Source organism: Pipistrellus hanaki (assembly GCF_964339955.1).
Source record: "Pipistrellus hanaki genome assembly, chromosome: 1".
Taxonomy (NCBI): Eukaryota; Metazoa; Chordata; class Mammalia; order Chiroptera; family Vespertilionidae; genus Pipistrellus; species Pipistrellus hanaki.
Window position 1 is genome coordinate 172,004,213 of NC_140503.1, and position 23,840 is coordinate 172,028,052.

General features: G+C 37.4%; 1 protein-coding gene across 1 annotated transcript in view; it reads left to right on the plus strand.

Annotated features, from left to right (window-relative positions):
• Positions 1-23,840, plus strand: part of CENPC (centromere protein C) — a 52,807-nt gene that overhangs the window by 17,092 nt on the left and 11,875 nt on the right. Inside the window, exons 8-15 of the mRNA XM_084889916.1 lie at positions 883-1,478; positions 5,166-5,357; positions 10,626-10,932; positions 12,804-12,950; positions 14,085-14,167; positions 19,586-19,645; positions 22,800-22,904; positions 23,685-23,813. Coding sequence (XP_084746042.1) covers positions 883-1,478; positions 5,166-5,357; positions 10,626-10,932; positions 12,804-12,950; positions 14,085-14,167; positions 19,586-19,645; positions 22,800-22,904; positions 23,685-23,813 — 1,619 coding nt within the window. The remainder of the gene's footprint in view (positions 1-882; positions 1,479-5,165; positions 5,358-10,625; positions 10,933-12,803; positions 12,951-14,084; positions 14,168-19,585; positions 19,646-22,799; positions 22,905-23,684; positions 23,814-23,840) is intronic.

Here is a 23,840-nt window from a genome sequence, read left to right on the forward strand (position 1 = left end):
GAATTGTTTGTTTGTGTGGGCTGAACCCCCACATCATATTGAAATTGGTTCTGGGAACCTAATTTAGATGAGAAGAAATCTAAACAGATCTATACAAATAGATAATTTAATATAACATTATATGTAATAATGGGATGCATTTTTGAGCTATCAGTCAATGTGTCTGGATTATATTTACACATCCCTGGATTTCAACCTTTAAATAAATATAAAATAGGTAGGAGGGGCATCAAATTACTTGATGTATAGGCTCTCTTCCAGCTCTAAATTTCTGTGATCCCATTAATGTTATAAATGATTGTGATCATGTTATCCTTTCTAATAAAGAGGGAATATGCTAATTGACCCTCATGCCATCACAAAAGATGGCAGCACCCACAGCCAATAAGGAGGGCATATGCTAATTGAATGTTCTGCCCTCAAAAATGGCAGTGCCCACAGCCACAAGATAGTGGCACCCAGTCCCCTCAGCGCTGCCAGGGCAGTAGGCACTTGGCAAGGCCAGGCCTGCCTCCAGAGTTCCCCAGTCCCCTCTGTCCCTCCAGCCATCCAGGGCCAGCCCAAGGCTCAAGTAACCAGTGCAGCAGCAGAGGTGTGATGGGTCGTTGCCTTCCCCTGATTGCTAGGTTGTCTCCTGACCCTTGGGGCTCCTGGACTGTGAGAGGGGGCAGGCCAGGCCCTTACATAGATCTTTCCTTTTATCTTTCTATAATATAAAATATAAAGGGTAAAAGAAAATTGAGGAGACATGTGAACTGCTGTTTAAAAGATATATATATTTTATTTATAGGTTATTTTATTTTCTTCACTGAGCTAAGGTAAAGCTTTATTTTATTTATTTATTTTTTTTGAGCAATTATTCATTATAACATCTTTTTTTAGTCCTGTTTTTAGGCATATAGCAACTGCTCCACCTCAGTTATCTCCTGCAACTGATATGAATTTAGAGGATGAATTTATAATTGATGAATCAGATAGTTTTGCCAGTCATTCTTGGATTACTATACCCAGAAAGACTAAACCTGGGAAACAATGCACAGTATCCCCTACTGAGAAAACTGCACTCCTTCAAAGTAAGATGTCAAGAGAAAAACATCACAATGTAACACCTACAACTTTGACAAATGACAAACATACTGGAAAAGCTCACCCACTAGAGAAATCTCAGCCCTCGGATCAAAGAAATCTGGGTAGGAATTGTGCTTTGACAGATAAGATCGAAAGTAGATCTACAAAAACTGAAATGGATTCCAAAAATGCAGAAAAATCATCTGGAAACAAAAGGACTACAACACAAAAACAGAAAAGAAAACTTAAAGTCAATAAAGTTGAAGAACAGGTTGATAAGGAACAAGGTAAAGATAAAAATATGTCACCTATTGCCCAAGACAAGTCACAAAGAAATTCAGACAAAAGTATGAAAGCATGTAAAGAGAAGAGAAATGCTCATATTTCCAAAAAACGGGTGCCACCTGTGGGTAAGTGTTTATATTAAATATAACTACAAACATTATTCTATGTGTTTTTGTAATATTCCAGTTTAACTTTGGAAAATAGGCAAAGTAAACCTAAATCTACAAAGAGCCTTAAAAGCCGATAGTCTGTTTTATAGAATCTGTTTATTTTACATGTAATTTAGTTACAACTGGCTTGAATTTTGTGTAACTTCTAACATGGTGAGCACAAATAAAGGAAGTGTGAGAGGGAAAGACTTGTATACCAGATAGTTACAAGAACTCAAATAAAACAGCATCATATATTCTTGAGGTTTATTTAAATACTAGTGACCCAGTGTACAAAATTCATGCACATTAAAAGGGAATTAATTAGAGGAAATATTTTTAAATTGCTATTTGCCCTTTCTTTGTAATACAAGTCTAAGAGTTGAAAGAAAATTAGTAAAATGTATTCGATATATGAAAATCTTCTTCCTGTCAGAATCTGGGGTGCGTCACAGGAACCAGAGTCAAGTCCCTGCCCACCCATGTGCACCTCGAAATCGCGTGAGACCCAGACCTGGCCAGCACCAACCCTATTGGTCTTGATCCAGCCCCAGCCAGCCTCACCCCTGTCAAACCCAACAGGGTAGGGGGATGGTCTCAGGTTGCCTGGCCTGGCGCTGGGGTGGGGTGTGTGGCCTGAGGTCTCCCAGCCCAGGCTGGGGCACGGGGCATGCCTTGAGGTCCCTGTCAACCCTGTCAAGCCCTGCCAGATGGTGGACACAGTCTCTGGTCCTCTGGCCTAGCGCTGAGGCCGTGTGTGTGTGTGTGTGTGTGTGTGTGTGTGTGTGTGTGCAGCCTGAGGTCTCCCATCAAGCCCTGTGAGTGGGGTGAGTGGCCTGAGATCCCTGTCAAACCTGCCTGGTGGGTGGTGCAGCCTGAGGTCCCCAGCCTGGCTCCTGGGCAAGCTGTGTGACCAGAAGTCCCCTGTCAAGGCCCACCAGGAGGAGGGGGCAGCCTCAGGTCCCTGCTGAGTGCTCGTTAAGGAACTTGGCCTCTGCTGTGGGTACAGCCATCTTGTGTTATCCTCTGCTGTGGTTGCAGCCATTTTTTGTTATGGTGTGATGCTCAATTTGCATATTCTCTCTATTAGATAGGACTAGAGGAGGGCTGGGAGCTTGGTCACCAGGCAGTGATTAGGCCAGGATGGGAAGGCAGTTGTGGTGATCAGGCTGGTGGGGGCCGGGGCGGTTGGGGGTAAGCAGATCAGCAGGGGGCCAGTTGGGATAAGCAGGCTGTCAGTGGGGGTCAATTGGAGGTGATCAGGACAGCAGAGTGGAGGCAGTTTGAAGTGAGTAGGCAAGCAAGGGGGCAGTTGGAGGTGAACAGTCTGGCAGGAGGGGTGAGCAGGCCTGCAGGTAGAGTGGTTAGGGGCAATCAGGCAGGCAGGTGAGTGGCTGGAGCCAGCAGTCCCAGATTGTGAGAGGGATGTCTGACTGCTGATTTAGGCCCAATCCCTATAAACCGGCAGTAGGACATCCTTCTAGGGTTCCCAGATTGGAGAGGGTGCAGGTGGAGCTAAGGAACTTCCCCCCACCCCCATGCACAAATTTCATGCACCGGCCCACTAGTATCCTATCTAATAAAAGAATAATATGCAGATTGACCATCACTCCAACACACAAGATGGCCCCCCCCCTCAATGTGGTAAAAAATGGCTGCTTGATGCCTAACTGCTGATTGATGCCTAACTGCTCACCGACCAGCTTGTTTGCCCCTAACTTGATTGCCCCCATGTGGACACCATGTGGACACAAGATGGCCACCACAAGATGGCTGGCAGGGGAGGGCAGTTGTGGGTGATTAGGCCAGCAGGGGAGGGCAATTGCGGGGGACCCAGGCCTGCAGGGGAGGACAGTTGTGGGGGGACTAGACCTGCAGGGGAGGACAGCTGGGTGGGGGACCCATACCTGCAGCGGAGAGCAGTTGGGGAGAACCAGGTTGGGGTGGACCAGGTCTGCAGGGGTGGGTAGTTGGGGGCGAAAAGGCCAGCAGTGGAGGGCAGTTAGGGATGACCAGGCCTGCAAGGGAGGGCAGTTGGAGAACCAGGCCTGCAGGGGATGGTAGTTGGGGGTTACCAAGCCAACAGGCAAGACAGTTAGGGGCAATCAAGCTGGTTGGTGAGCAGTTAGGCATCAATCAGCCTGGCAGGCAGAAGCGGTTAGGGTGGATCCTAAATTCTGTATTTCTAAGCAGTCTCTCCCAGGTGATTCTGGTATAGCAAGTTTGTGAATAAAAAAAAAAAAACATAAACAAAAACACGCTAAATATTCCAAATAACTCATGGTGGATAGCACTTTTGCCTATTTTATTGCCTAGTGAAACACTGGCTTCAATCTGAATTTGTTATTTCACAGACTATTTATTGAGAGTATGCTAAACACAGTATTGTAGGCTGTAGGTACTAAGGATGACTAAGATGCAGTTTCATTCTAGCCTAATTAAATACTACTAACTTCTAATTATGTCATATTTTGGTTCTCCCTATTTTTTTTAGTTTGATTTCCTTCTATGTCCTTATTGATTACTTTTCCTTATTTCACCTGTAAATTTTTGTGATTCACTACATATTCCCCAAGTTTGTTTAGTCTTTGTACTTCCTTTACATTCAGACCTTGAGAAAATTATCCCTTTGCATTAGATATCATCTCTCTTTGATTTATTTCCCCAAATTTACCTTTTTAATGAAAGCTCTGGTCTTCACTTTTCAGATTTTTAAATCCTATTATGTTTTCTTTTTATTCTATATGATTCTATGTGATGCCTGCTCTATTTATTTTACATACCTTCATGCAGTTTACTTACTCTATGTATTTTTCTCATTTGATAGGATTTTAATTTCTCCTTTGGACTTCGAAGTAATCTTTGTCTCAGATGCTTAATAAATATGCTGTTTTCTTCATTTATTTTATGCAAGAAAATGTTCATTTTGTTTATTAATACTTAATATTGTAAACATATTTCTGAAAAAATTAAATTCTCCATTTCTAAATCCATTTTGGTGGTTTTTCCATCTCAACTACAATATTTATATTAAATTAGCACGTATTTCCCTGATTTCCCTTTCGTCCTGTTTGTCAGTCACAAAAATAAAACTAGAATTTATCTATCCCTTCTGTTAGATTATTTTTTTACTTATTTGCCTTGGTAGTAAAATGAAATTACTATTGATGCCAAATCTTGTCAATTATCTAGTTAGCCTGCCATATTCATTGTTTCTTTTCAATCTGTTTTCTCTTTATAAATTATGTTCACAGTCATTCTTTTGTTTGTATATGAAAGATCTCTTTATTGAAAATTCACTTTAAACCTCTTCCGAAAAATTAGATTGACAGAAATCATGAATTATTTCAAAACAGAAAGCAGTAGGTACCTTTTTTTACTTGGGACATTGGTAAGTAGTTGGAAGGAACCATATCTTTTATTTTTCCTTTTCAGAATATACTTATAATATAAAAAGTTTGCATTTAACTGACAGAAAGTTAGAGATCTTATTGAGAATATGTAACTTTAAAAATATAGAAATGAAGAAAAGCCCACAGGGTAAAAAAAGAAGTGTGTCTAATTGAGAGTTTTTTTGTTTGTTTGTTTTTTAAATCTGTTGTGGTTTTCTGAAAACATCAAAGTGTAGATTATGAATTGTTTATATGGTTTTCTTTAATTTAGGAAATAAGAAAAGTAGCACCAATGTTCCTCATACAGCAAATCAAAGGAAAAATAGGGAATGTGAAAAGGAAAATTTTCCAAATGGATCCAGGAAGAACAATCTTGTACTTGAAGAAGTGACTTTGACTGTCACAAAAAGTCAAAGAATTTCCAGGCGTCCATCTAATTGGTGGATGGTAAAATCAGACCAAAGTAAGTATATTTTTATTTAAATTGTTTATTAGGAGCGCCCCAAAAATCATTCTGTAAGAGGCTTTATGTTGATTTATATATACTTTCATTTTCCAGAGAAAATCTATTGGCAAAGAAATTGGGTCATCAATAGAAAAATTAAATCAGTTAATTATAAAAATATTCACTGAGGCTCTATCATGTACAGTATTCCAGATATATGGATATGTCTGTGGAAAAACAAAACAAAAAGCAAAATATTCTAGCTTTCTGTGGACTTACATTCTTGTGGGAGAAGACCAACAATGTAGATATTTAATTCATGAAGTGATGGGGTAATAAAGAAAAATAAAGAAGATAAGGGTAGAGATGGGAAATAGATGGCAAGATGGGGGTGGATAAGAGAATAGAGCATAGTACTGTTTTATGAAAGGTCATGCTGAGAATCCATTATGATCTTTCAGAGCACATGTGTGAAAAAAGTGAAGGAGGGAGCCATATAAATAACTTTACGAAGCATTCCACACCGAGGGAATAGTATCTATATCTGCTCATGGCGCATGCTTGAGGAAGGTCAAGAAGGCCAGTGTGGCTACAGAAGAGTAAGCCAGGGAAGATGAAGTCAGGCAGGCAATGATACGTTTAGATGAAGTGTGTTGGGATGCTACTAGAGGATTTTAAATGGTAAAGTGACTTGATTGACTCATCTTTTAACATGATTATTCTTATTGCCATGTACAGAGGAAACTAGGCTCGGTAAAAATGGAAGCGTGGACCCTAGTTAAATTGTTGGAGGGAAGAAATGAAAGGGTTGAATTCATATTTTTATTTTATTTTATTTTATTTTTTAAAATATATTTTATTGATTTTTTTACAGAGAGGAAGAGAGAAGGATGGAGAGTTAGCAACATCGATGATAGAGAAACATCGATCAGCTGCCACCTGCACACCCCCCACTGGGGATGTGCCTGCAACCAGATAGCCCTTGACCAGAATGCTCTATCCACTGAGCCAAACCGGTTTCGGCTATTTTTATTTTATTTTATATTTTTATTGATTTTATTTCATTTATTTTTTATTTTTTTTAAATAAATTTTTATTGTTCATATTAAATGTTTCTTCCACGCCCCCCCTCCCCCCCCCCACATTGCTCTCCTCCACCAGGTTCCCACCCCACCCTCTGCCCTTTCCCCACCCCCATTGTCCTCATCCATAGGTGCACAGTTTATGTTCAGTCTCTTCCCACATCCCCCTCTCCCCTTTTCCCCAAGAATCGTCAGTTCACTCCCCTTCCATACCTCTGATTCTATTATATTCAACAGTTAATATTATTCATCGGATTTTTTTTTTAATTTCCTTGGTTTTTAGATCACTTGTTGATAGTTACGTATTTGTTGTTCATAATTTTTATCTTTATTTACTTTCTCTTCTGAAAGAACCCCCTTCAGCAATTCATATAATTCTGGTTTGGTGATGATGAACTCCTTTAGCTCTTTTTTATTAGTGACGCTCTTTATCTGACCTTTGATTCTGAGTGATAGCTTTGCTAGATAGATTATCTTTGGCTATAGGTTCTTACCATTCATCACCTTGAATATTTCTTGCCATTCCCTTCTGGCCTGCATGGTTTCTGTTGAGAAATCAGCTGACAATCGTATAGGTGCTCCTTTATAGGTAACGACTTACTTTGCTTTTGCTGCTTTTAATATTCTCTCTTTGTCTTTTGCTCTTGGAATTTTAATTATGATTTGTCTTGGTGTGGTCCTCTTTGGATTCCTTTTGTTTGGAGTTCTGTGTGCGCTTCCTGGACTTGTAAGTCTAATTCTTTCACCAGGTGGGGGAAGTTTTCTGTCACTATTTCTTTCAGTATGTTTTTGATATCTTGCTCTCTCTCATCTTCTGGGACCCCCATAATTCTGATGTTGGTTCACTTGAAGTTGTCCCAGAGGTTTCTTACCTTATCTTCAATTTTCTGGATTCTCTTGCCTTCTAGCTTCTGTGGAGGAGTGTCTTCTGGCTCTTTATGTTCCAAATCTTTGACTTGATTCTTGCGATCTTCCATTCTGTTTTTAGGAGTCTGTATAATATTTTTTATTTCAGACAATGTATTCTTTATTTCTTGTTGATCCCTTATCATTTCTTGTTGATTCCTTATTAATTCTAGTTGATCCCTTTTCATATCCTCATAGGTCTTATCCATCTTTTCTAGGAAATTCTTGAAAAACCTTATAAGCATAGATTTGAACTCTATATCCAGTCGCTTTTTGTCCTCCATTTCTTTCATTTGTGATCTATTTCGTTGTCTCAGCATTTTCGCAGCTTCCCTGATGGGGCGGGGTTTCAGGGTGGAGCCTACAGCTTTGGCTTCCCTCAGCCCCGCCCTCTTTGGCTCCTGAGTCTCAGGGTCCTTCAGTACTCATTGCAAGCGCCTCTAAGAAAAAGGTGCCCTCGATTTTCGCCTGCTACCAAATAGTCTAGTCTCTCCCCCAATGAGCCCAGTATTGGGGTTCAGTTGAGTTGGAAGTGGAGTTGGAGGTGGCGTTCAGAGCAGTCTGGAGCCCCTGTCTCCTTCCTGCCAGGGCAATCCCGCGGCACAGCCGACCGTCCCTTCTCTTCTGCGCGCCTCCGGGACCTCCTTTCGCCGCTCCCCCGGGGTTCCGCCTTACAGCCCAGCTCCCTATGGGTGAGCCTGGGTCCCCGGGGTCTGCCCTAGAACTGGGGTTCAGAGCAGTCGGAACTGGGGCCCAGCACAGTCGGAGCTTTTATCTCCTTCCTGCTAGGGAACGCCAGCCCGGCACTCAGCCCCCCTCCTCTCCGGCTCCGTCCTCTCTGCGCACGCCGCGTGTCTCCGTACCTTAGGCTTTTACAGCTCCTCCGCGCTTCCTTCTGGTTTTCTCCTTGCTTCTCGTTGTAGAATTTCCAGTCAGTCGACTTTCCTGTAGTTCTGGGTAATGTCCATTTTATATTTTAGTTGTATTTTATTGAAATTGTTGTGTGCGGCTGCGGCTAGGTGTTTACCTGTGCAGCCATCTTGGATTCTCTATTATATTTTTTTTGATTTTAGAGAGAAAAGGAGAGGGAATGAGAGATAGAGATAGAGATAGAGAGAGAGAGAGAGAGAGAGAGAGAGAGAGAGAAAGAGAGATGGAGGGAGGGGGAGAGAGAGAGAGAGAAAGAGAAAAAGAGAGAGAGAGAGAGAGAGATGCCCCACACTGGGGATCAAGTCCACAACATGAGCATGTGCCTGACCAGGAATGGAACAGTGACCTCCTGGTTCATATATTGACGCTCAGCTGCTGAGCTATGCCGGCTGGGCTAGATTCATATTTTTAGAAGGTAACTCACAGGAACTACTGAAGATTTAGAGTTAGAAAGAGAAATAATGGGTCAGAACAGATGTGGAGTTAAGGAAAGATTCTTTTTTTTTTTTTTTTTTTTTTTAAATATTTAAGATATTACATCAGCTTATCTGTTTAAGATGACCTTGTAGGGTCTGCCCAGGTTGGGCCAGTGGTTGAGTATCACCCTATGAATCGGAAGGTCATGGTTTTATTCCCTGTCCCCACACATGTATGGGTGGAGGCAGCTGATCAAAGATTCTCCCTCATAATTGATGTTTCTGTCTCTCCCTTAACCTCTCTAAAATTAATAAAAATATACTTTAAAAGATAAGATGACCTTGTAGGAAGGTAGAAGAAAAATACAGGATCACAGTCCTTGAGTAAGCAAGGTGCAGATGTTATCTAGTGCACAGTACAAGCATTATTCCTAGACAGGAGCCAGGACATTGTGTGTCATGTAAAAGAGGAAAAGTGGAATATATGGGGAGAGATGGAAGTAGGATGGTAGAGTTGATGTTGGAAAGATATACGTTTCTGATCATATTTGTTTTCTCAGTGAAATGATAAGCAAGGTTATTAGGTAGAAGTGAAGTGGGAGAGGCAATCATGGAATTTTGATGTTTCCTTACAGGGAAAGGATACAAAGCTAAATCAGCAGAGAAAAAAATGCATGGTCAAAGTCTGAAGGAAATCTCATTAGGCTTTCCAAGAGTCTTCTCCCATTCCGGAGGCACTTAATTCCTCCAGCAATGAATTATGATAGATGTGTGAAATGCTGTTCACTAGGAACTGGGAAGGGAATTAGAGTTGAGTGCACAGGTTTTGGTTTTCTGGGGGTGGTCGCCTAGGTAGCCTCTGCTAGCAACTATTAAAATTCCAGGCTCTGTGAAGGAAAACAAGTGTTTCCCATAAAGCATATGTTTTACACAAGCATTTTAGGCATACTAAAACATACTTATCAATTAGGAAATGATGGGAACCCTTCTGAAGTTCAAGTTCTGACATGTTAGCCAAGGACTTACTTTGCAAGCAGGTCTATCTATAAAGATTCTTGGGCCTCCTATGTCGAATCTTTTTTGTACAGCATGAAACATTTTTTGTTTTGTAAAATTTTATTTTAAAGAAGGTGGTCATATAAAGATTGTAGATGACAAGGTAATATTTAAGTATATAGATACTATCAATGGTGGCACATTTAGATCAACAATTGACAGACTAGTACAAATATGGCCCTATATCTATGAATTTTTGAATTGTTGGGATCTTTGATTAATAGCAATAAGTATTTATTTCTTTGCAGCCTTCCTTGGATTTTGGAGTTATCTTGAGTTCAAATTATGATTCCTCTACTTTGGGTAGATTACTTTGTTCAGTTTCTCACTCCATAACCTACGATTGACAGTATTTCTATCTCCTTAAGTTGTTAATAAGGATTAAATTGCATATAGTTAGTATGTTAAATACTATTGTTACTCCTTTGGAGAACTCATTGATGTTTCTCCATCTCTGAAATCAATAAAAGTATATTAAAAAACAAAAGAAATGATGAGGGTCCCTGTTATTTGACAGGCAGGAGAGCTTAAAAGAAGATTTGAGAGGCATTAAAAAAAGGAGAATGGAGAGGGTTTAGGGATTAATTGGGGATAGGGTCAGGAGTTTTGGATGACTTGGATTTCTGCTCCAGATAGCTGGGTAGATAGTTTTACTTTTCATTAAGATAGGAACCAAAACCAGAGGGGCAGATTTTAGGGAGGTGACGATAATAGCATGTAGATAGTAATTAAAGTTATGGGTACATGGGTGCCTCAAAGAAAGTACATAGAGTGAGAAGATGAAGCTGGAACCTTGGGGAATACCAGAAACATAAGGACAGCTACAAGAGTATTAAGCATGTATCAAGAAATGAAAAAGAAGCATAGTTTATTAATTTTATCATTGATTCTTTCAGGTCTTTTTTATAACAGTACTTCAGTGAGAAATGAATTGTCAGTACATGACAACAATGGGCGAAAATCTGCTAAAAAATCAAATCAATCATCTAAGAATATTGAGGGAAAGAATATTGAGGGAAAAACTGCTCCATTCAAAGGTCAGAAGAAAGTGAATCCAGGCCGCTCAAGAACACAGAAGATTTTAAATGCAAAAGATTCCAGAAGAATTATTGACCATGATGAAATTTCTGGTTCTTCCCCACATGAGTATTTGGAATGTGATGAGGCAGACATGGCTAAAAAGAAAGATGTTGATCATTCTGGGTAATGTCTGTTATTATAAAATATAGTTATTTTTGTTGTTCAGCATTTACTAGTTTGTCTGTGTTGTTTGGTCATTTATAGAAAGATAGTTTAGCATAAAGGGCTCTGCAGCCTGACAGAGATGGTAGCCAGTTTCTGCTATTAGTTGGGTGACACCCCAAGCAAAGTAGTGCTCTAAATTTATTTGCTCATATTTAAATGGCAGTTATTATTTGGCACATGAGAGATGAGTGATAAATAAGGTAAGTATTATTCTTGCCTGAGAGTTGCTTTCTTTTATTATGGTAAAAAACAGAACAGAATATTTATCATCTTAATTATTTTTAGGTATACAGTTTAATTTGCTTCTTTTTGAATGACATTAATGTGATTTTCATAATTAGGAATACATCATAATACTCCTTCTTGTAAGATGGTAATAATTAACATATTATTGAGTGCTTATCATGTACCAAGTACTTACTAGGTGCTTTCAGAGATTTCTCATCGTCCTAACAACCTAGAGAATTAAGTATTATTGTTTTTTTTTTTATAGTTTTAATTTTTAAGGCATTTTATTTTTAAAACAGGCTTCTGGCCTATAAGCATTGTTTTTATGCATTTTTGCTTATAGCATTCTTTCATTCATTCAACAAATAAATACATATTATGTGTAAGTCTGTAAGATGATATGGATATAACAAATAAATAATAGAGTGCCCTAAAATATATTAGTGTATGTTGTTATGGTACCAAAAGAAATCCCATACACATTTTATTTAACTTGTTCACGCTATTATCATTCTTTCTCATTCCGTTTCTTTTAACTGAAATATTTCAGATTTAAAAATCAAAGTAACACCTGATTCTCCATGATCTCACTTAAAAAATAAAACATTATAGTGATCATTGAAATCTCTTATGTGACTTAGTTGAGCCCAAGTTGAGCCCATTCCTCTTTCCCTTGTTAGAGGTAGCCACTACACTGAATTTGGAAGGTATCACTATCATGGATATTTTTATATTTTTCCTACATATGCATGTATATATAAATAGCATGCTGTATTATTTTAAAATTATGTAAAAATGGTTTCAGATTGTATATACCCTACTCTATCTTCTTATTTCCACTGTCACTGTATACATTTGAGATTATTCATGTTGATAAATGATTTATTTTCACTCCTTTATAGTGGAGCTTTGCAAACTTTCCTTGAAGGGCCAGATAGTAAATATTTTAGGCTTTTGGGCTAAAAGGCAAAATCAAAGCTATTACATAAATACTTAAATAACCATTTAAAATGTAACCTTTACAAAATGTAAAAATTATTCTTAGCTCTTAGGACTTAAAAAAACAAGTGGCTGATTGAATTTTTAGTATCATTTTATATGGGCATATGAAAATGTATTCATCTAGCCTCTTGATAAAGTTTTCTAATTTTTCACTATTAGAAAAAATTTTCCATGGACATTTTATATATGTTTTCTTGTGTATATGTGTAAAAGGTTTCCTGTAGCATTATATATACCAAGAAATAGGCTGACTAGGGGTATCAAAGAAAACAATTTCAGTTGTTGGTAAATTTTCTAAAACTTTGTGATAGATTAACTATGTTGTATATATCATAAAAATGCCCGTAGATAATGTCTTCTGTGTCCTCATTTCCATCTTAGGCCAGTTGTGTGCCATTTTTCTTTTCAGAATTTTTCAAATTAGTACTTTCTTGGTAGGTCTTTGAATCAAATTTTCTTCCTGGGCTAATTGTAAGTCCTAAGACTTGAACAGGATTAGCTGTTATTGTTAACAAAATTGTCTACCCACCTGTGTGTTGTTTCTGGAAGAAATGTTTTATGAAGAAATGTAAATAATTACAAACTTTTCATTTTTATAGAGTTGCAGGAAGCTCAAAAGATGAAGATAGTGTTATGACTGCAAAAAATGTTCATCTAAAACCTCAGAGCAATGGACATCCATGCAAGACACCAGCAGAGTCTGACTCTGATTCGGAAGAACCTAAAACTTTAGTTCTGGAAGGAAGGTATGCATGTGTTCTAAGAATTATAGGATTTACCTACTCATTATGTTATAATAGTCATTCATTGCTGTGTAACATATTGCCTCAAAGTTTAATAGTGGCTTGCAAACATTTATTGTTTCATAGTTCTGTGGGTCAGAAATCTGGGATTGGCTTAGTTGGCTAGTTCTGTCTCAAGGATTTTCCTGAGGTATTATATTTAAGATGTCTGTCTGGTATGTAGTCCTTTGAATGCTTGACTGGAACCTGAGGATTTACTTACAAGGTGGTTCCTCTGTATGGCTGTTAGCTGGAGGCCCCAGTTTCTTGCAATTTTGTCCTCTCTATGAGGCTGTTCAATATGGCAGCTAACCCCTCACAAAGCAAGTGATCTAAGAGAAAATACAACTTCAGTGGAGGTCAGAGTGTCTTTTAATGTTATTGAAGTTGCATACTGTCATTTCCACTTTATTCGCTAGAAATAAGACACTAAGTGTAGACCACATTCAAGGAGAAGAGAATTAGGTCCTGCCTCTTGAAAGGAATTCCACAAATTCTTCGATATGGTATACTCAGTGGGCAAACCAGTTAACCTACTCTTATAATATCTGAAGTGATATGCCCTTTTTAAAAATGAAGGAATGATGAATTATAGCAGATTATCAGACTTAAAGGATAACTAACTTTTCTTTACTGTTTGATGGATTATGACTACAAGGACTCTAATAGATACATAATAGGACGAAAGGTATCTAGGACTGAGATAAGCTAAATCATCTCATATAATTTCTGGACATTATTTTAATTCCTTTTTTTTGGTAGTAGTTTTTTTTTTTAATTAAGTTGATTTATATCTACTTTTATTTCTTATAATTATTTTTATCAAAATGTTATTTGATATGAGTTAAATTCATAACTTTAAAAGGCTATATAAAATTCAGAATTTATTATGTTTGGCAGTCAGTTAAAAAATTAAATTATAGATTCTTTGTTTTATTCAGCAAGTAAGTATATTATTGATAACCTATAACATTGCTACTGGTTTTATAAGAAAGAAACCTTTTGTCAGTTTTAGGAGAAAAATTACCTTTAAGATAGACTATTAGATATATGCATTATGAAAGCACAGATTTTATAGTTTGCATTTTTTTTCTTAAGTGGACCTTCCAGGCTCAAGAATTATTTAATGTCTGGAAAGAATAATTCAGATATAGATGATGAGGAAGTTCAGGAAAATTCAGGTAAGTTATCATTTATTTTCTACTGTCTTGATTTTTTATGGCATCATACATATGGAAATAGGTATGCTGTGTTTTTATTTAAATTAACAGCAATGTCAAATGTGTATTGAATACTTACTTTTGTGAGCCTTACTATATGTTGTAAGATCTTATACTTAGGTGAGAGAGGGAGAAAGATAATAGAGAAGAGTGACAGTCCTTTCTTTGAAGTAGGACATAATGAAGTCATTGACACTTAAGATACCTACTTCAATATTTAAAAATTTTAAGTTGATAAGGGTGCATAAGTGAAACAAGATTAGTAATGTACTGATGATTCTTAGAGCTGAGTGATGAGTATATCAGGTTCATTATACTATTTTCTCTATTTTGAATATGTTTGAAATGTTCCATAATAAAGATTTAAAAATGCATGTTAATGGAAAGTTTTATCATTTTTATGCCTCTAAAGAATGTGTGCTTAGAATATTATGTTTTAAATATATATTTTATTGATTTTTTACAGAGAGGAAGGGAGAGAGATAGAGAGCTAGAAACATCGATGAGAGAGAAACATCGACCAGCTGCCTCTTGCACACCCCCTACTGGGGATGTGTCCGCAACCAACGTACATGCCCCTGACCGGAATCGAACCCGGGACCTTTCAGTCCGCAGACCGACGCTCTACCACTGAGCCAAACCGGTTTCGGCTAGAATATTATGTTTTAGAATATTATCTTTTTTCCTTTAATTTTTTCCCCCCTGGGTTTAGATTTATTTTGTTATTTTTCTCCTCTAAGTTGAATGCTTTCTATATTTATTTTTCTACTTTTTATTTGGTAAATAAAAAGCAGTGAATTTTTCTAAGTAAAAGTTTTAGTTTAATTTTATAGTTCCCCCCCCCCCCCCAGTAGTTTCTTATTGTAGTGTAGTATCAATTATAGTGATTTTTCTTTGATCTAAGAGTTACTTAGGAATGCATTAGTCAAGAACCTGGTCTGCAGAGTTAGGAATCTGGGAATGAGTCCAGCTCTACTACTTATTAGCTATGTTCTCTTGAGTAAGAAATTCCAATATTCTTAATTTCAGCTGTAAAATGGTGATATCAATTCTAATCCCATAGATTGATATAAGGATTAATACACATTCCTTGCTGTAATAGTATATATTAAATATGTAATGTTGGCTGTTATTTTACGAAGTTGTGTTTTGTTTTGCTCTATGTTAATAATTTTATTTTTTATTTTTATTTATTTATTTATTTTTTTATTAAATTATTATCTGTGTACATATTTTACCATTGCCCCCCCCCCTCCCATAGATACCCACCCTTCCCAGAGTTTTTGTGTCCATTGGTTGTACTTATATGCATGTATACAAGTCCTTCGGTTGATCTCTTATCTCCCCCAGGTCTCCCTCCCCCTCCCCACTGTAATTTGACAGTCTGCTTGTTGCTTTACTGTCTCTATATCTATCTTTTGGTTCATCAGTTTATAATGTTCTTTATTATCCATAAATGAGTGAGGTCATGTGGTGTTTCTCTTTCATTGACTGGCTTATTAGTTCTCCAATTCCATCCAGGTTGCTGCAAATGATGAGAATTCCTTCTTTTTTATGGCAGCATAGTATTCCATTGTGTAGATATACCATAGTTTTTTGATCCATTCATCTGCTGATGGGCACCTAGGCTGTTTCCAAATCCTAGCTATTGTAGATTGTGCTGCTATGAACATAGGGGTGCATATATCCTTTCTTATTGGTGTTGAGAGCAAGTTGTAAATATATTCTGTCTTAGCTCAGTGGTCGGCAAACTGTGGCTTGAGCCACGGTTTGCCACTCTGTTGACGAATGAGTTTGCTGACTACTGCTAGAGAAAAATACTTAAAAAAACATTTTAATAATGTACTGACGTCTTTAACCTGAAGTCAGAACTTCTGGGTAAGGATAATGCCTTAAGCAGTGATCAGCAAACTCATTAGTTAACAGAGCAGCAAACAGCAGCTCTCAAGCCGCAGTTTGCCGACCACTGTCTTAGTATATGTTTGTGTAATGCAAGACAAGAACATAATTGCTCTTAGGCCAGGGATACTGTCTGTGTGGACTTAGCATGTTCTCCCCATGTCTGCATTTGTTTTCTTGAGGTACTCTGGTTTCCTCCAACACCCTAAAGATATACATATCATGTGAATTGGCATGTCTAAATCGTTTCAGTCTGAGTGAATATGGGTATTATTTGTGAGTGCTCCCTGTGATAGAAGGGCATTCTGAGCAGAATTGGTTTTTACCTTTCTGTCCTGAGTGTCCAGGATAGGTTCCAGCCACCCGCAACCCTGAACTGGAATAAGTGGGTTGCAAAAGAATGGTCTTCTTTGCAATATTAGGAGTGTTTTGGGTCTTACTTTAGAAATTTGAGGATTTGGCTTTTGTGATCAGAAATATGCCTTAGGAACTTAACCCTTACTTATATCAGTTAGCCTGTGGTAAAATTGGTTTCCTTATATGTTGTTTTACTTAAAGCCACAGTTTCCAAGACCTTATTGACAACATTAAGTGAGGACTTATTGTATTCCTTCTGTACTTCATGCAGATTTCACCAGCAGTTCCATCAGTGTTCCTTTTTTCTCTCTGGTTCTGGATCTAGTCCAGGATCATGGATTGCATTTGGCTCTCTTGTACCTTCAATTTCCTTCAATAAGGAACATTTACTTAGGCTTTTACTAATTTTTCTGACCATTACATTTTTTTTTTTTTTTTTTAGAAAGTACAAGCTTTTCATTCTTTAGAATGACCTTCAACCTGTGTCTCTCTGATGTTTCCTTATTATCAGGTGCCAGCCAGGTACATCTTGACATAAATACTACAGAAATGATGCTTGTTCTTTGCGCATCATGTTAAAAGGTGCACAATGTTGCCCCATCTCCTACTGATGATGTTAGTCTGGATCACCTACTCAAAAATTATATAGATTTCGCTACTCTAAAGATACAGATTTTCTCTTTCATAATTGACTAGAGGCCCCGTTGCACGAAGATTCATGCAATAGACCTTCCTTCCCCTGGCTGAAGACCTTCCTTCCCCTGGCTGCCGGCACCGGTTTTCCTCTGGCATCCAGGACCCAGGCTTTGCTCTGGCTGCTGCCTTTAGTCTTCGCTACAGCCAGAGCCTTCAGTCTTCGCTCCAGCTGGAACACCTATCCTGTAGCACCCTCTGCCCTTCTCCCCCTCTCAGTGCAGGCGTCCTGCTCCACCCAGCTGCTCCATGCCTGCATGCGTGCTGCCCAGAGGCCCAGAGCAGCTGGGGGGGCCCCCTCCATCTTTGGTGGGCTAATTTGCATATTCACTCCTGATTGGATGGTGTGTGTCATGTAGTGATGGTCAATTTGCATATTTCTCTTTTATAGTGTAGATGTGTTTTATGGAGTGATGCTCTGATACTGTTTTAATAATTTGTTTCTTTTCAAACTTCCACATCAATCTTATCACCCATTAACATTCCCACCTGAACCATCAGCCATTAGTGATACCAAATTATTTGCTATTTCTGTTTCTAATTACTTTTCAATTAGCATTCTATAAGAAATAGTGTTTTTTTTTTACCCCCTTCACCATTTGTTTATGCATTATTTATATTACTAGAGGTCAGGTGCACAAAATTCATGCCCAGGGAGGGTCCCTAGGCCTGGCCAATAATCAGGGCCAGTCTGTGGAGGGCTATTGGGGGCCTTGGCTGGCCTGGGGTCTGCATACTAGGGCAGCTCCTGCTTTGAGCATCTGCTCCCTGTGGTCAGTGTGTGTCAGAGCAACTGGTCATTTAGCTGTTCTGTCCACTATTCGGTAGATTTGCATATTAGACTTTTATTATATAGGAGTTAATGTTTTGTTTAAGGGGTTGTAACATTTATTGTTTATTCTAGTACTCAAATTATGCCATATTTGGCTAGTAGGTATCTTTTCAACTGGTCCCTATGCCCTTTTGTTATTTCTATCATGTTTTGAATACTTTCTTATTTTATTGGGTTAGGATGTTCTGGTTCCCATGCCTCAACTCTGGAATCAGTTATTTCTTCTAAAAGGCTAGTTTCTTTTAAATGGAGGATGGCATGTAGAAGCTCAGATCTGGGTGTTTGGTGTGCTCATTTAACTGGAATATCATTGCTTCTAGGTTCTTTTAGTGGATTGAAATACAAAATAAACACACACATACCTATATATCTACACTGTATACATACATAAGCATCTATCTCTATTTCTGTATTTACATTTAGAAATTAAGAGTTCATATCAGTACATCTGACACAGTCCATTTAAAAATATATATATATATATATATATATATTTTATTGATTTTTTTACAGAGAGGAAGAGAGAGAGATAGAGAGCTAGAAACATCGATGAGTGAGAATCATCGATTAGCTGCCTCCTGCACACCCCCCGCTGGAGATGTGCCCGCAACCAAGGTACATGCCCTTGACTGGAATCGAACCTGGGACCCTTCAGTCCGCAGGCTGACGCTCTATCCACTGAGCCAAACCAGTTTCGGCCAGAGTCTATTTTTATAAACTCCTCAGGTAGTGAGAACCTGGTTCCTATTACTTGCTTTGTTCCTTCTGACTCCACCAGCTGCCTCTAAGACTGCTGTGGGAAAATTTCAAGCAATGACTAGTTTTCTACTTGTGCCAGAGAGGATTTCATTGTAAATTGGATATTTTTCTTTTTGGTAATGTCTTAATTGAGATACTAGAGGCCCAGTGCATGACATTTGTGCGGTTGGGGGGAGTTCTTCAGTCTGGCCTGCACCCTTTTGCAGTCAGGGGCCTCTGAGGGGTCCTTAGTGCTGCCGCAGAGGCAGGAGAGGCTCCCACCACTGCTGCTGTGCTCGCCAGCCATGAGCCCAGCTTCTGGCTGAGCAGCGCCCCTCCCCCTTCCTCCCCCCCATTGCTTGTGTGCCTCCAGGCCTCTGCCTTTCGTGGCTCCTCTGAGTTTCTGCCTGACAGTCCAGATTTCCCCCATAAGAGACTGGGTCTCCAGGGGCTCACTCAGAATTGGGATTCAGTGCAGTCGGGAGCTTTTTTTCTCCCTTCCGCCAGAGAAAGCCAGCCAGGCACTCAGCCTCCCTTCCTCTCTGTGAGTGTCTCCATACCTCAACCCTTTGCAGCTCCTCTGATTCTCTGTGAGCTTTTCTCTTTCCTTCTAGTTGTAGATTTTCCACTCAGACAGCTTTCCTGTGGTTCTGGATGATGTCTGTTCTGTCTTTTAGTTGTAGTTTTGAAATTGTTATGAGAGGCAGCAGTTTAGGTGCTTACCTATGCCTCCATCTTGGTTTTCTGTTTCAGATCTAATTTTATTTAAAATACTTATACTGAAGTTAACCAATTAATATACTTTAGCTCAACATGAAATTAGTGCCCTTGTTTATGAAATTATCTTTTGCGTTTTGCAGATAACTCAAGAGTAAAGAGATCTGAAGTAACACAAGAGAACAAAATACATCACAAATTAGGTAAGATTATTTTTTTCTTTTAATGTATTTATATTATAAAACCTGTTTCTAAATATAACTTAATTTTTCTCAAGTAGGAGAAATATTATTTGGATTAATTGGTAGGTGAATTAAAACTACATATTTAATTTTTATGAATTTCATAAGTAAATCATCACAAGTCACGTGAGTTTCTTTATTGTCAATATGTAAATTCTGTAGTTCTCATTCTTTGTTTCAGAGTAAGGAACATGATCTTATCTAGGCTATGGATCTAGGATGGAAAATTCTATAAAACATAACTGCTAAGTAAATGGTATTCTTGACAACTTCCCTACCCATTTTTACCCAGTTCATTCCTAAATAAAGAGATAGCTTGGATAGCTAAATAGTAGGCTGGGAGCTGGGCCATCCATGCAAAAGCCCATGTGAGGATTAAAACTCCATTGTTCTTCCCCAAAGAGATATTTGCCAGTCAAGATTCGTGGCACTTCTCACCTTTGTGGAATTAGAGTGGCTTTTATGTTTCTTCCTATACTTGAGGCTGTGAATGCTCCTGTGCTATACCTGAAGAGATCCAGTATGAATGGAGCTTTCTCTAGTTGCTTCAACCATAAACTCATATCTCAATTAGTATTTTGGAAGCCCATCTGATATAACTTGTAGTACTTAGTTCTTGTCTTGGAGTGGAATGATGAGTAGAGTCAGGAATAGGCAAACAGAAGAAAAAATGTCCCTGGGCAAGGGCTCCAGTAACCAAAGGAAAACAAGCATTATTCCTGAGAACAGTAGGCAACTTCGGCGTGGTGGAACTTTTATAGTACATGGACAACAGTTGACTAAATATGAGCACTAACAGAGGTTCAGTTCCAGCATAGAAGACTTTCTGCTACTAAATTATTATTTTTCAGTTTAAAAAGTCAGCAAATGAACTGAATATAAAGATAGTCACTGTTGAGGACTTGGTTAGTAGCTAGTATTGACATGGTAGAAATTCCTTAAAGCAGAAATATAAAAGATGAAAACTATGAGAAAAAAATAAAGTCAGTGGAAATAACATTGGAGACAACAGACGAAATATGCAGATAATAGTTTTATCTGTAGTTTGATTGAGTTTATCAACTGGCAGACAGAATTATTGAAAAAGATATATCTCTATACATAAGTGAATAAAATTCCAGGATGTGAGTCATCTCTTTGTTCATGGATTCAGCGTATCCATGCTTTAATCACTTAGTGGCTGTCTGGGTTATCAGATATATTGTTGCAGCTTTGCAGTGTTTGTGTTCAAGTAACCATATTTTACTTAATAATGGTCCAATTGTTCAAGAATAGTGATGCTGGCAATTCAGATATGCCAAAGAGGAGCCATAATTGGCTTCCTTTAAGTGAAAAGGTATGTATAGAGGAGAAACATAGTATATATAATGTTGGTCCTATTTGCGGTTTTGGGCATCCATTGGGGGGTCTTGGAACATATCTCCAGTTGAAAAGGGGGGATTAATATAGTCTAAAAGTGTTTCCTTTTACCACATGATAAAAAAGAGAATAGCTTATCTTTGTAAGGAATATAGTTTTTTATATAAACATGAAAAAAATGAGTTTGTTTTTGAGTGTCAGGAATGGGAAGGTAAGCAATAGTAGAGTGAAAAAGCACAGTACAACTTTAAAGTTACCAAGAAGAGGGCAGAAAAGAAATGATCATTTTATCAAACCAATAAAAATTAGAAGTATCAAGTATAATCAATGGACATAAAACTCTGGGGAGGGACGGGATGTGTGGGAGGGAGGGAGGGGGGCAAAAAAAATCAATAAAATATGTAAAAATAAATAAATAAATAAATAAATAAATAAATAAATTTAAAAAAAAGACATAAAAAAATTAGAAGTATCACTAATATAACTTATAAATATAAAATAAGATGGAACGAATAAAAGTTAGGTTGTTACACTAAATAAGTATGAATGAATTGAATTCCTCTACTAAGATAGAGACTATCAGATAGAGACTATCAGACTTATTATTTCAATAAGTGTAATTGAATTCACACATAATACAAATTCACCTATATGCTTTAAGGAACACCTAAAAACAAGTTTTAAAATAAAAGTTTGTTAAATAATTAGGCTAATATAAACAAAAATAAAATAGTGAAATTTTAATATTAGGCAAAGTGGAATTTAAGATTAAAATAAAAGTGTTAAATGAAGGGTATAGAACAGCATTCGGCAAACCGCAGCTCTTGAGCCACATGAGGTTCTTTGGCTCTTGAGTGTGGCTCTTCCACAAAATACCACGTGCGGGTGCGCAGGTACAGTGCGATTGAAACTTTGTGGCCCATGCGCAGAAGTTGGTTTTCGGCCTGGGCGAGTCTATTTTGAAGAAGTGGCATTAGAATACTCAAGGGGCCAAAGAGCTGCAGTTTGCAGACCACTGGTATAGAACATACAATGACAAGAACAATTTATGACCAAGATAAAAAATTAAACAACTAGTAACTAAAATATGTAAGAAAAAAATAAGAAAAGTCAAGGAGGTTTTCATTTAAACAGTACGGTTAGATTGGGAAATTTAGACAGCTCTAGCAAACAAAAATAACAACATAGGAATTTGATTATATATCCAGCTTAGTATATAAAACTTTGCATTGTTCAAATAAAGAGAGTGCGTATGTGTATTATACACACAAACATATGCACATATGATTGCCCCAATTTATACATTTCCTATTATGGAGCATTTAGATGGCTTTCAACTTAAATTTTTCTGTTATAAATAGTACTACCATAACTTTTTATACCTATAGCTTTGTCCATTTTTGTGAACAAATTCATTTATTTGAAATGAAATTTGAGTGAAAAGAGTATTATAATTATAGGTATTGTCAAATTGTCTTCATTCATTTGACATTTCTACCTAAAATATGAAAATTCCTATGTACCTTTAAACATCATTAACCCTGGGTATTATCAATTTTTTAAATCTTTGCCAATCTAGTAGCCTAGTTCTTCATTGGCATTTCTTTAATTATTAGCACAACTAATTATGTTTTAACCTTTTTTGTTTTGTTTTGTCTGAAAGCATTGTTAATGTTCTAGAAAGTTCTTTCTACTGCCAAGTATCATTCAACTAAACATTTATATGTCTCCATTTTTGTCTAATATCTTTATACAGTATTGCCCTCCAACACACCAAACCTGCGCAGGACCAAGAGAATACGATTGAAACCTTTGGAATACTGGCGGGGGGAGCGAGTAGATTATCAAGAAAGGAAATCAGGTAAAATTTACACTTTAATGTCTGAGAATAAAAAAAAAAATAATTATGAAGATTGCTACAGTTTACTTGTTTACATTATGTGCTACATATTTATTCATTATATCCCCCAAAATGTAACAAGAATAGATTGAGATCCAGATTTCTCTAATTACTATAGAGATGCTGATTTCTTTTTCTTTTTGGTAGTACTTTGAATGTGTGGCTTTATAGAGTGTTATTATTTCAATATCATATAACAAGGTTTCTAATTGCATAAAATTAAGCATAACTTAGAACATGAGAAAATTATAATTATGGCACAGATTATTAATTATTAATCTCATTCCCTTTCATCATCATGTATTTCTACAGCAATGGTAGAGGGTGGGCAAGAAAGTATAGTCAGTGTTATCCTGAAGTTATTTCTTCTTTTTGATGGATAAATCTAAAATCAAAGGACTAAACTCAGATGTGGATTGCTATAATTATTTCATTGCTGCCTTTTGTTTATTTGTTATAAACCTTTACTGATGACTGTTGTTTTTAAGCATCAGAGGTCATTTAATCATTTTTTCCACATGTGATCATTTAACCAGTGCTTCTAGATTTAGGATAGTAGAGTCATTAGTGAAATGGGTTGGTATTTATGTTATATGAAGTACTAGTTAGAGAATATAGTAATAATAATGTATTTTGTATTTTGTAAAGAAATTGCTGTAATAATTTAGAGTTCTGTTTCAAAGTTTTCACTTTTCCAGGTATAATACTTTTATCTTTTTTTTTTTTGTTATTAAATTTCAGGAGGATTTGTAATTGGTGGAATATTGTCTCCAGAAACAGTATCATCTAAAAGAAAGGCAAAAGGAGAAACGAAAAAAGCCAAGCAGAGAGATAACAGGAAAAAGATCTGTCTCGATAATGATGAAAGAAGTATGAACTTAGTTCTGAAAATAACAT